The 12,779-nt window shown below is 35.4% G+C and overlaps 1 protein-coding gene across 1 annotated transcript; it reads left to right on the top strand.

Annotated features, from left to right (window-relative positions):
• The first annotated feature begins 516 nt into the window (after positions 1–516).
• mrap2a (melanocortin 2 receptor accessory protein 2a) lies at positions 517–12,198 on the top strand. The gene is made up of 3 exons (XM_046846057.1): positions 517–967; positions 1,282–1,381; positions 9,781–12,198. Exons 1-3 carry the CDS (start codon positions 847–849, stop codon positions 10,217–10,219), a joined length of 660 nt encoding a protein of 219 aa, XP_046702013.1. The 5' UTR covers positions 517–846; the 3' UTR covers positions 10,220–12,198.
• Positions 12,199–12,779: the final 581 nt, after the last annotated feature.

Raw genomic sequence — 12,779 nt, 5'->3', positions numbered from 1 at the left:
AACCAAACCAACAAATATACTAAAGGAAATATAGAATATAGATAAAATAGCAAAAATATTTAAGACTCTTTAATGCAGGAATTCATACGGACTGAAACTGGAGTCTCCTTTCTGTACGTTTGACACGTCTTTAAAAAAAATAACCCTTTCCCATATCAACAAATAGAAGTTTATTTTGTGAAATAAGACTTTAAAGTCATGTTGCTATTAGAATTAGATTATGTGGAGCATACAAGTCATTGTGTTAGTAGATAGAAACTTTGCATATTAATGAATAAATAACCTTCTGACATATTAGATTTGTATTGGCCTCTAAAGCTGAAAATGCCACTTTAACTTACTTTCAGACATGAAACTGTTAGACATTTGAATGTAAACTTAATTATCCACAATCTACAAGCTATTTAGAATACACTAAGGGTACAAAGGAGCCAAAAAGGGTTGATTCGCTTGCAATTCCAATTCACATGTAGGGCTATCAAAAGAGTCGTTCAGAAAGAACCGACTCGTGCGCGAGTCACTCACGACCATTATAGCAGTGGTGTGGGAGATGCGCCGGGGCAGAGCGCACACCGCAAAGCCTCGGGATCTTGCACAATCGAGTGGATCTGCCTTATCTTTTTATGGGGATGATTACAATGGAGGAATTACAAAGCAGATTTGGACCAACATATGCAAAGAAGTGCCTTCGCATGCTGGGTCAATCGAATCCCTGTACCGCAGGCATTTGCGCACAGTCAGAGACCTAATACTAACTGCAAACACGCGTCCGATTTTATTATAATCAGCGAAGAGACTGGCCTGGAAACTAGACTCCTTTAGTCCTGCCTTACTGTACAGTTAGAGATGCCTGTGTTACAGCACCTAAACACTACTGCTGGTGCTTCACACACAGATTATGAATGGAGGTACGAGTACTACGATGATGAAGAGCCAATTTCCTTCGAGGGACTCAAAGCGCACAAATGTAAGTCCTGCTTTTTTTTTTTTTTTTTTTTTTTTTTGTGAATAGACTTTTAGGCTTGATAGTGATTGTGTCCTTCCCACACACATCTAATTAGATCCAAACATGACAGTTCTGAAAGTTTTCCAGTAGCAGTAGTGATTTCATGGTGTTACGTGATAACCTTAACCCCACAGCAGACTATGTCCATATTCACATTCAAACATCTAAATCAGTCATTCACAGTGACTATGTTCTAGCTCAAATAATATGAGACTAGAATCTATCACTTCCTAACCTGTATTTCAATGATTTCTAAATTCAATGTTATGTTTCAGATTCCATTGTAATTGGATTCTGGGTGGGTCTTGCAGTGTTTGTCATTTTTATGTTCTTCGTGCTTACTCTTCTAACCAAGACAGGAGCTCCACATCCAGAGTAAGTCATACCTTTAGTAGTAACATTTAGTATGCTTGAACCAACTCAGCCTCAGGAATGTGTAATCGAAACGCATCATTTTTATAATCAATATTTCAGTAGGCAGCAATTCTACATAGTAAAAATTCCCGAAAAATGACACCCAAAAAAAGCACAGTTCCCCATTCATGATAATATCCATCATATTCATAACTGTTTGTGCTGTGTCCACCTACTTGCCTCATTATCTGCTCTTGCTGTGTGTGTGTGTGTGTGTGTGTGTGTGTTTGTGTGTAACCTGCCACATATTAACAGTACATTGGGTTCAGTTGTCAAGTAACAAATTTAACCTGTATAATAACTGAATGAACATACAGCTGAGATCACACCCTACTAGACACACAGTCTGCAGCAAAAACACACTTACAGCCTAATCTCCCAGCTGCAGAGCGTAAGCATTTTTTTATGATAAGCATGCCTGCATAAATATCCAAATGGAATACCCCCAACTAACCTGCATAAAATGTAAATTCTTACTCACTGTGATATAATTTTAAAATATGGAATCATATTTTTTTTATTGCTATAAGCTATGATTTATAATTTTTCAAAAGTACATGCAAAACTTCAACATCTCTGCAGTGCATTAAAGAAGACCAAGGTGAAGCATGATTACAGAACATAAGGGCATGTTATTCTACAGCAGGCTTCACAAGTGTTTAAGCTTTCTTCTGTTTTCTTTCCATTTTTAATAAAAAATTACCATGTGTTGAAGCATTGTCTTTTATTTAAAAGAAATCACAATTTAAACGTATTAATTTAAATGTAATAAAAAGACTGGAATTGAAACATATACTATACTATACTATACTATACAGTAGACATGTGTGTACACATATGTGTCCTTGAACACAAATTCAAAACTACAGACTTTAGTATGGATTTACTGTAACAGAATCTACTTTTGGAAAGGCTTTGTACTAGATTTTGTAGTGTGGCTATTGGGATTTGTGCTGTATTGGAGAAGACTCGGCTGTTGGGCGAAAAGGCATTGTACACAGCCAGGGCTCTGTGCTGCCCACTTATTTATTGAATTAGGAATACATTATAATCACTAATTGGTATTATCCTGATGCCATTCTCATTTATTTATTGGACCACTTATAAAAAAATACATTAACATCCAAAAATGTGACATGATCAGAATATTTTACAATTAATAACTGCATACAAAGCAAATTGCAGCCTGTGCTATGTAATATATATAATATACACATGAGAAGCAATTGAAGCATCTTATTACAATATGAAGAACATGTTAAAACAGCTCATCGTGTTTTTAATGTTTAAGACTCTGTATGTTCAACAGAGGTAATCAGGCTGGTTTTCTTAGCAGATAAGGCAGAATCAACTGAAGCATGGCAATAAAATGAGGGCAGGGTTCCCTGGACTTGTGCAAGCCAAGAGCAATTGTGGGTCTACATATTATACTACTGTATGTATATTTATCATTACTGTACATTCTGCCCAACATTTCACATTCATCTGTGTATATAATGTATGTGTATATATTTATATATATATATATTTTTTTTTATATATAGTAGACTGTTTATTCAGCTTGCTACTCCTTAATGCCATAATCTTGTGATCTGTAACCTTTCATTTCTGCACATTTTTCTTAATTACTGTACACCTTTATATTTATTCACTGTACTTCTGAATGTCCACACATCTCTGCACTGAAATAGCCTTTATATTTATTCACTGTATATACTTCATATATATACCACTGCTGTAAATATGCCAGATAGTTATCTGCACTGTAAATATGCTAGATATTTATCTGCACTTTTGCACGACTGCTACATTTTGCACTTCTGGTAGATGCCAAACTGCATTTCGTTGCTGTGTACCTGTACAATGCAATGACAATAAAGTTGTATCTATCTATCTATCTATCTATAGAGTAGTCGATGTGCACCTTCTGTGTATTTGTAATGAGCATGCTTGCAGAAAGTGCCATACAAGATTGGTTTAGCTCTTGTGCTTTCTATAAAGATATTGTTTAAACACAATAATGCCTTAACCTCAGCAGGAGTTCATTGTTAGCACTACATGGTAGCAACCACAGATAAAGACAGCTAAAAATGTTCCATGATATTGCATTTTTGTGTAATACCTACCTAATATGCCTAATTTCCAAAAACATGTACTCATACCTAATCGGGAAATAAACGGTTTCAGTGTATTGATACCTCCTAAACGGCAAACAAAAGCCCCCCCAGATAAAAAACAAATCCCATGTGGTTTTCCAGCTCATATTTGGTCACACTTTCTTTCACCTCAAAAGTCCTGTCAGCTAAGGATGCTTTTAATTTTAGTTAATTTTTGCATTCAAAAGTTCAGATAAAGTTATGAAATCAATTTTGGTGTTTCACCTGATGATCCAAACAATCTCACAAATTTTTTATGAAACCGATGTCATAGCAGGCCAAAATGTTCCACTGTGTAATTATGCCTGTCACACACAGATGGGGCCCTATGTATCCTTCACTCATCCCCAGGAATGTGTGAGTGTAATCTCAGAGACTGATTCACAATTGACCAACCACTTAGTCTACACTTATATGATGACTTATATGATGTTCAGACAAAGCTGTTTCATCATGCACAAAAAATTGCTGCAGTACACACACTGAATGTGTTTTTATTTTAGACATTTTATCTACACAGTCTGATAGGAGGTCTTTTACAAACACGGATCCCAGAAAAGCAGGAAATCGGCCTTCGGTGATGCAGAAAATACAGCCAACACCTAACGATGTTTGTGCAGCAAGCTCATAACAGTGATTTTCATTATCCAAAAAATATGGTCATAAAGCTCATAAACATGAATTTGATGCATGTCTGCAACATTTGTTGATAGTACAAACTCTTCTAAATATGATTCAATGGCTATATTTTTAGCTAGTATTTGTTTTTTACTAAAGGTAACTGAAGTCAACCTGGTCAGCAAACATTCGTTTTCTCTTACAGCCTGGCTCTGACAATAATGGCAGTTTTTATTCAGTTCACAATTTATAGTTATATGCTTGTTGCAATGCATTAACATTTCTAGTGCAGCATGATGTATTGAGATTTGATACAATTGGCAAATATCTTTGTTATAAGAGGGTGCACCATGTATCACATCTCATCATTGGTTCTTTTACTATTATTTTATAATGTTTTTTTTTTTTTTGCTTATATATAGCACTTTTCATTTTGAGTCCCAAATCTCAAGCGTTTGAAATATATAAATGCTAATGAATGAACTGTGAATGTAAGAAAACTACTATAATTGGATCAACATCCTGTATTTCTCATCAATAAGATAGAGATCTAAATTGAGGCTTTGGCCATCTGGAAAAATTTAGTTCATTAATCATTCCTTTTTCAGAGACATACAGCATGCGGCAAATTATGATGTAGGCACAGTATTATTATATAAACAAAACCCACTTTTTAAAGTTGTACTTTAATGAAAAGTTGCAATTTATGAGAAAAAGTAATAAGAGCAAAAGAGCTGAAAAGGGTGGAATCATGGATATATAGGATAAAACAAATATCAAATGAGGATAAAATAGCTGGATCTTATTTTGTGCTGTATAAAGCAAACTCTCCACTTTTCTACACTCCCTATTTTAACCTCACAGTGAAGCTTAATCTACTGTGGAAGAACCCAATATTGGTAAGCTTTGGCCCTGAAAACGAACCTCAGGAACTTCCTGAGAAACGGAGGATGGATGACAAGCCAGTCCTCGGATATGATCTGAGACACAACCTGTTTGAGGGTCAGCATTTTAAATCTGAGTCTCAAAAGAAAGCCGTTCAGCTTACGTAGATCTAGGATAGGATGCAATCTACCAGTCCTTTTTGGAAACTAGGAAGTACCGGCTGTAGAACCCGGACCCTCTGTCTGATGTAGGAACCACCTCGATGGCCTCCTTCTTCAGGAGAGTGTTTACTTCTTGTTCCCTGACCAGTGCCTGCTCGGTGGGACAAATGTTGTCAAACCGGAGCGGATGAGACCCTAACTGAATCATATGACTTCTGTCTACAGTATGCAGGACCCACCAAGACATGTCCGACAGAACCAGGCTGCCAGATAGTGATAAGGGTATCAGTCTCTCGAGACTGACCGCTGGTACCCCTAGAGCCAGGGAAATGCCTTGGTGCAGCTCTAGGAGCTTCAAAGGAGGCTGCGAGTTCTCCTGGTCCGCTACGATGCTGGGCAGAAACTGAGGAGGGTGCTCGGTGGAGCTGGCCGTTCCCTAAATCACATTTCCACATTGGGGGTGCCAGGGTGGGGCAGGCACCATGTAATGAGTGCCCCAGCAGGGTCCCCAGAGCGTCCTATGTCAGGACTTTTTGGCCAAAGCCCTCTCTCTGTACTTTCCGATGATGGGAAGTGCTGGGTTGTGGTTGAGGCTGTGCCTGCCGAGCAGCCCCACGAGAGCCTTACCCACCAGTGCCGATGTGGTACGCAGGCGCTTGGTGGGCAATGTCTGGGTCTTAAGAGAAGATGCCATGCCAGGGGAGACATAGCTAGCAGCGTCTGCTCCACCCAGGCCATTGGCACATTAGCATTTTTTTCCAGCCCCGTGACGTAGCAGTACAACGCCGCCTTGGGGCTAAGAAGCGGGTCGAATACAATGTGGAGGTTGTGAAGCAGGCTGCAGAAAGCGTACGTTGAGCTTGCTGGACGAATGCGCTCTCTGCTCATTGGCCAGCTAAGACAGGTCTATCTAGAGTCACATGGGCACACTTGGGGAAAACCGCCGACATGCGTGCTTCCGAGCATGTGAATGGGAGCTGGACCTGGCAGGTGAGGCAGGAGAAAGGGACAAGGCTGTCTCAAAACCGACTGCGAGGTCCATTTACGAGCCCCAGGAACTTGTGCACGTTAGCGAGAGCGGGGCCAGAACCGTGAGGAGCAGGGGCACCCTTTTTGAAAAGTGCCCACTGGGAGCGGAGAGTTCGCATAGACATGCAAGCACACAAGCGTTCAAAAATGCGTTGCGGCGCAAAAAAGTGTTGTGACGCACAATCAAACAAGGTAAACAGCTCAGAATGTATACAGACCATGTTATTAAAACAAGACTTTAAGCTTATATAAAAAGTGACCTGGAAATGGTTGTGATTAAAATAGGGTTGCAATCGAATGCTGGAGATTGTGAGCTCTCCTGGTATTGAGAGGACATATTCAGAGTGCTTCTTAAAGTAAAAATTTTGCTGCAAATTTTAGGCTTGTTTGGGACTAGTACGCTGGAAATTAGATTAGCCTATACGTTTTTTAATCAACCATTTGATCACCACCTTTAAGAGTGGCAATATTTACTGAGATGTACAGATTGTTAAATTAAATAAATCTGTTATAGGATCTCACATAAATAGATTACACTTTTCAGCCCAGCTTGCATATTATGGTCTAACATAAGTAGTATCTTGAAGATCTCATCATCTTAGATGGCCAAAGAGAGGCACTGGAAGGAAATGAAGCAGGGGCTGCAACTGGGCTCAAATATGCGTTCAATTTGTACTGGTATAATTAGATTGCTTGAAAACATGTCCAGACATGATTAACTGTTGATTGAAAATGCCAACCATACATTCTCTATTAGTAACCAACATGTCATCTAGTCCAAGTGACAAATGTATTATTGAAGAACAATGTTTAAGTACTCTCACTGTTTTCTGACTGTTGTAATCTTATTCTGACTGGACAATATACAACAGGACTACAGGAGAGATCTAGATAAAATCTTCAAACGGCATTATTTGTTGCCTATAATATATATATATATATATATATATATATATATATATATATATATATATATATATATATATATATATATATTATAAAAAAGCCTGTAACAATAAAAAAGTAAATCATGAAGATTATGTCTTTTTAGCATTTATTATTAATGTCATAATATTTGCATTCTTATTGACAATAACATAAACAACAGCAAAAAAATCTCTAAACAAGTTTCCACACATCCTCCATAGTGGAGACCTATAGCATATGACTTAGGTCTAATCACAAAAAAAATCATAAATTTTATGTAATAAGAAACAATGTTCAGTGAGATAATCAGAAACAGGGGAAGCTTTAAATGTTGACCTTGGATGGTCTTTTTTTAGGTGCAAGTGATATTCAATCAAGACCGACAAGGTTTTCACACAATTCTTGGCAAGTTGCTTGAAAAGAGAACGTGTCCTTTCATTTTTTTGCTGATGGAGTAAAGAAAAATTAGATCCAGTATAAAGCACTTGCAAAATTGTTCAAAGTAAATGCTTGCTTTTCATCTGTAATGTATGCACCCGGAGTGTTGCACTGAGCTGAGAATAGTTTGAAGCTTCAGAAACAGAAAGGCAAACACAAGCAGCTGCAAAACTCTCTGGGCTTTTTTTAAAATAAAAAAACAAAACAAAAGACAGATATCAAGCTACATGCAGCTTAAGAAAGTTAATTTAACATTAGATTATTTATATTATACAAATATTTACAGGATCAAACACATTTTCAATGAGTAGTTTAATTAATAGTCAGTAATAATCTATAATATAATAGATTATATATTATAAATAATAATATATAATATAATGTAATAGTAAATTAAATTACTATTTTTGCAATTACAAGATCACATAGGCTGAAAAACATTATAAATTTAATGCCTCTTTACCAGCCTTGTTTGATCAATCTTTACCTCTATATATACCTTTATATACCTTCAAATGTAAGCGGCAAGGGGGCTTTTGATGTTTTCTACAAGATCAGCACACACAGATGACATTTGTCTCACTAAAGCAGGCATAAGGGCACTTCTACATTATCTCATTATTGATTCTTATTTTTCCACATTCACTGAAAGAGATGGGCTTTTGCCTCATGACTCATCCATGACCCCTTCCCTGATAGAATAATATGTAATTGATCCTGATGTGCCAATTACTAAATGTGCATGTTGTAAATCAGACACAAATTAGACACCCTAATTTATCCAAGCTGTTACACAGAAACATCAATCATAAAATATGAAATCTTACATCTGATTCGCTAAACTGGCACACCATATTGAAGTAAACATTTTTATTTATTAACAAATGACATGCATTCATAGTTTTATTTCTATATAATGTTATGGAACATCTGCAAGTTTGTGCTAGTTATCAGTGTCGTTACAGCATTATTCAAAATCTCACCACTCTCGATTTTTGGTCTCTTTTTGTTATTAATACAAAAAAAAAAGCCCACTACATTTTTAATGTTACAGAGAAACAAACATAAACAACTGCTTGTTTTTTAAAAATCTGTTTTATTTAGATTAAATTTTGCAGACTGTGAGGATTATGATGCAGACTGTGATAGATTTTTAACTGTACAAACTATAGAAAGGATGATGCATTACAATGAACACATCAATATAAATCAGTTATACTCCAGCCAGATCTATTATCGCTATATGAGCCATGCTGTTACAGATTATTAATCCACATATTATTATTAAGAATTCAACAGCACTTGGGTATAAGCAATATTACTAAACAGTACAAAAAAAAAAATACTAAGCAATTTGAAAGGAATTCACAGTTTATTTTAAAACTGAAAACAGAATTCTGCCATTACATATCAAAATATAATATGTGGAAGAATTAGGTGGTCATATTATGGTCTAGGGTAGGTTGTTCTTTTACCTTTTTAAAACATTGTTGCATTAAATATCACAAATTTGTAATTTCATTTAGTACTCTTTAAATGTATTTTTTATTTAAATAGATGTAATTTTTTATTCATACACTTCCACTCACTATGGAACTAGTAATCACTCTTTACAACTGTGGTCAGTGACTTATCTCATCACCAAGGCATTTCCACCCACAGAACTGTCATTCACTGATTTTTTTTTGCATTGTGCTGCTGCCACCTGATTGATTGATTAAATAACTAAACAAATGTGCAATGAACAGTAAGTGTATTAGTATAATGTTATGGTATCTTGGAGCTCTAGGCATAGCACAAAGCGTTAACTCTTTTTACTTTTTACAAGTATCTTCTTAAAATTGAAAGATACTTGTATGGCACTTCATTTTGGCTTGAATTTGATTTTTCTTACTTGTAAATCAGCTACCATAAGAGATAAATGTATGCAGTGTTATAGTGTTATAGTCCCATATGTACAATCTTTACATTTTTACTGTACATCAGAATGTTTACATATACAGTATTTATTTTTAAATATATGAATCTTTTTTTAATTTATGTATCATGGTCTATGTTGTGTAGAATCATATGATAATGCCAATTTACTTAAGAGCAAATGAAATGTACTGTGAAATAGCTAATTCCAGTATCATTTATTACACAGGAGTTCTGAACCGTGTGAGGATTGCGTGCATCTGACTAGCTGTGTGGAGGAACTAGGCCGCCCCCGAGATCCAGAGAACACCAGAGCTGGTTTACCTCAATCCTTACTTGAGGAATCTAGGTTCCTCTTTAATTGCTACATTAATGAAGAAGAGCAGGCAGGAGAACCCTCTCTGAGCCGAGCCCGGAGAGCTCACACACGATCAAACAGCAATGAGTTGAGTGGGCTGGTGAAAACTAGTGGCGTAATTGGCCAGAATACTCAACTGGATATGATGGAAGATAATGAAGCAGATTTTCTGGCTCATTTCAACATCCCAAACTTTGTAAACTCTGAACTTAGCTCAACACTGGGTGAAGATGACTTATTGCTGACTGAGCCACCTATTATAATGGAAAGTGAATCTCGTTCACACAGTACCAGTCACATTAGAGACTAAGCAACCGGAACTGGAGAAGATGAACATAAAAGAAGATGACATAAATCTCTCCGACTGGAACAAACATGTTAAAAACAAAGTGGCACATCTACTTTAGAAAACAGACTAAAGACCATCACTGAACTTATAGCATTAATATTTACACAAACCTCATTCATTTTCTCTGTCTCACGGCCATGCACCCATTTTTGTGTATTATCTAGTTCAGAGGTAGGCTGAGCTACACTGTAAATCTTTATGAAGTGCCTCTTGGTAAAGTTGTAAACAAATATCTTTTATCATTCACTGTTGTTACAGTATGTTTGTTTTGTATGAAATTGACATCGGATGAAAAAAGCAATGCTGAAGGAAATTATCGAATTAAAAAAAAAAAAAAGTGAAAGATTGTTTTTTAAATTAAGATTTGTTTAGTTATGATAATAACAGCACACTTAAAAATTTGAACCAAAATGCAAGGTTTGTATGTATAGTAAAAGTATCACCAGTGTAAATGTTCATTAATAGCAAATAGTGTGTTATGTATTAAGAATGGGGAAAGAACAGCTCAGGTAACAGCTCAGATTCTCTTGACTTTTGGGCAGTTGGCTGTAATAGAATTGAATTTGATCTTTGAACTAAAACAGGGCAAAGACCTTATTTTGAGCTTGCAGAAAGCTTCTGTGGTTGGAAGTACTTTTAATATATGATGAACGTTTTAATTTTTCATTGTGAGGAATTCATATAGAAACTCAAATACATACCAAATTCAAATAGATTTGATAGTTTCAAAACTATAACCTTATAAATCTGATGTGGAATTAGGGATGAGTGATCGGGCACAGCTAAATGCATCGTAATATGTTTTTCTAAACATAGTGTTGAACTGTTCTATAAAGTAAAACATAGTCTAGGGCAAACAATCTCCATGTACATCAAACTGTGTAGTAAAAAGTAGCACTTTGAATATTTTACAGTATGTGTTATTTAATTTACTATTGCATGTTTTGCTTCTTGTTATGTAGTCTATTTTTGTAAACATTAAATGATTCATCTCATTGTAATTCATTAGCTGATTTCTGTGAGACACTGTGATTCATTTGTATTGTGACTATATGTCTCATTTATTAATCTTTCAGCCAAGCGGTGTGTAAATGTTTGCTAAATCCAAAACCTAAACAAAGATTTTCCACAAGTTTCTGAAATGCTCATTTTTTTTGGTACTATCATTTATGTTGAGCCTTTGTAAAGTATAAAGCTTGTTTGTTTTTAATGTCACAAAACTACACAAATGGTAAAATAATGAAATATTGAGAAAGAAAATGCAGAAAGGCAAAGGTCAAAGTCATTCTGATTCACTTGTTTGCCAGTATAAAACAGGTAGCATTCCAAATCTAAGGAAAAAATACAGTCAAGTGAGATAAAAATAACTTATAGACAAAAACAAAGGAGGAAAACTACACTGTAACCAGTTGTTATAATAATATATTTATTATTATTATGTTTTAAGTGTCTTCGCTGACATTTTCCTTATAAGCAGCTAAAGCGTTTATTTATGGCTTACGGAAATGCACAGATAGACCAGCCTGTTCTCTGTTTATTTGCATTATACAGTACATAAAAATGTCTAATATTAATGTATTAATTTGACTGTTTTGCCATTAATCTACACAGAATAAGCCATCGTGATCATTATATTAATCAAATAATTCTTTTTATTTTTTTATTTTCATGAGTAGTACTTTATAAAAGCAACTATGGATGATATTATAGCTTGATGATATTATATTTAGCTATATCTTATAGTTTTTCTTGGGTTTCTCTTGCTGTGTGCTCCTGTATTTGGGCAATTTCTCTCATTCTTTCATGGATATGCATGTCCCACATAAAAGTAGAATTTAGTGAACATGTGCACAGAGCTGAGAAGTAATGAAGTCCAAATGCTTCGTTACTGTACGTAAGTAGTATTTTTCGGACAACATTTTACTTTCACTCATTAAATATTTACACAAATATCTGTACTTTCTACTTCTTACATGTTCAAAACAGGCTCGTTGCTTTAGTTTTAATCAATTTGGTAAAATGTCAATATTTCTACTTCTCACCACACTCCATTTTCAGCCCATCAATATATTTTCTGTCTTTGGTTGTTTTTTTCAAACCACCACTGGTGTATCATTTCTTGGCTCTCACACACCTCAGATGTAGACTAGATTATGAAACTAACAACAAGCATGGCAGAAGGCAGCAAAAATTATGGGGTTAAAATGGATGAGACAGAGGGAGTCAGTGATGTAAACATGACTGAGAACAGACACATTCCTGATCACCTGATCATCATCATCCTCTTTTCTCTGCCTGTGTTCTATATGGTGGATGTTCTGCCTGGATACATTCATTAGGTAACAATTTTTAATTAGTTTTGTATTAATATATTCATTAAGGCTGTTAAAATGCTAATTAATTTTAATGGCACAAATTTTATTAACGTGCAATTAATGCAGTGCGCTTTTCTGTTTGACCATTTTTATTAAAAATATAAATAAATAAATATAAAAGAAGCGAAATTAAAACCTTCAGTACA

This window comes from Silurus meridionalis, chromosome 4, assembly GCF_014805685.1.
Source record: "Silurus meridionalis isolate SWU-2019-XX chromosome 4, ASM1480568v1, whole genome shotgun sequence".
Lineage (NCBI taxonomy): Eukaryota > Metazoa > Chordata > Actinopteri > Siluriformes > Siluridae > Silurus > Silurus meridionalis.
Note: the sequence above shows the minus strand (reverse complement) of the source record. Positions and strands in the feature narration are given on the sequence as shown.

What these genes read in the sequence shown, in the direction of transcription:
- mrap2a (XM_046846057.1), top strand. Translation starts at nt 847, where the DNA reads ATGCCTGTGTTACAGCACCTAAACACTACTGCTGGTGCTTCACACACA. An exon ending in GGGACTCAAAGCGCACAAAT is followed by an intron (nt 968 to 1,281) that starts GTAAGTCCTGCT and finishes GTTATGTTTCAG; the next exon opens with ATTCCATTGTAATTGGATTC. An exon ending in ACAGGAGCTCCACATCCAGA is followed by an intron (nt 1,382 to 9,780) that starts GTAAGTCATACC and finishes TTTATTACACAG; the next exon opens with GAGTTCTGAACCGTGTGAGG.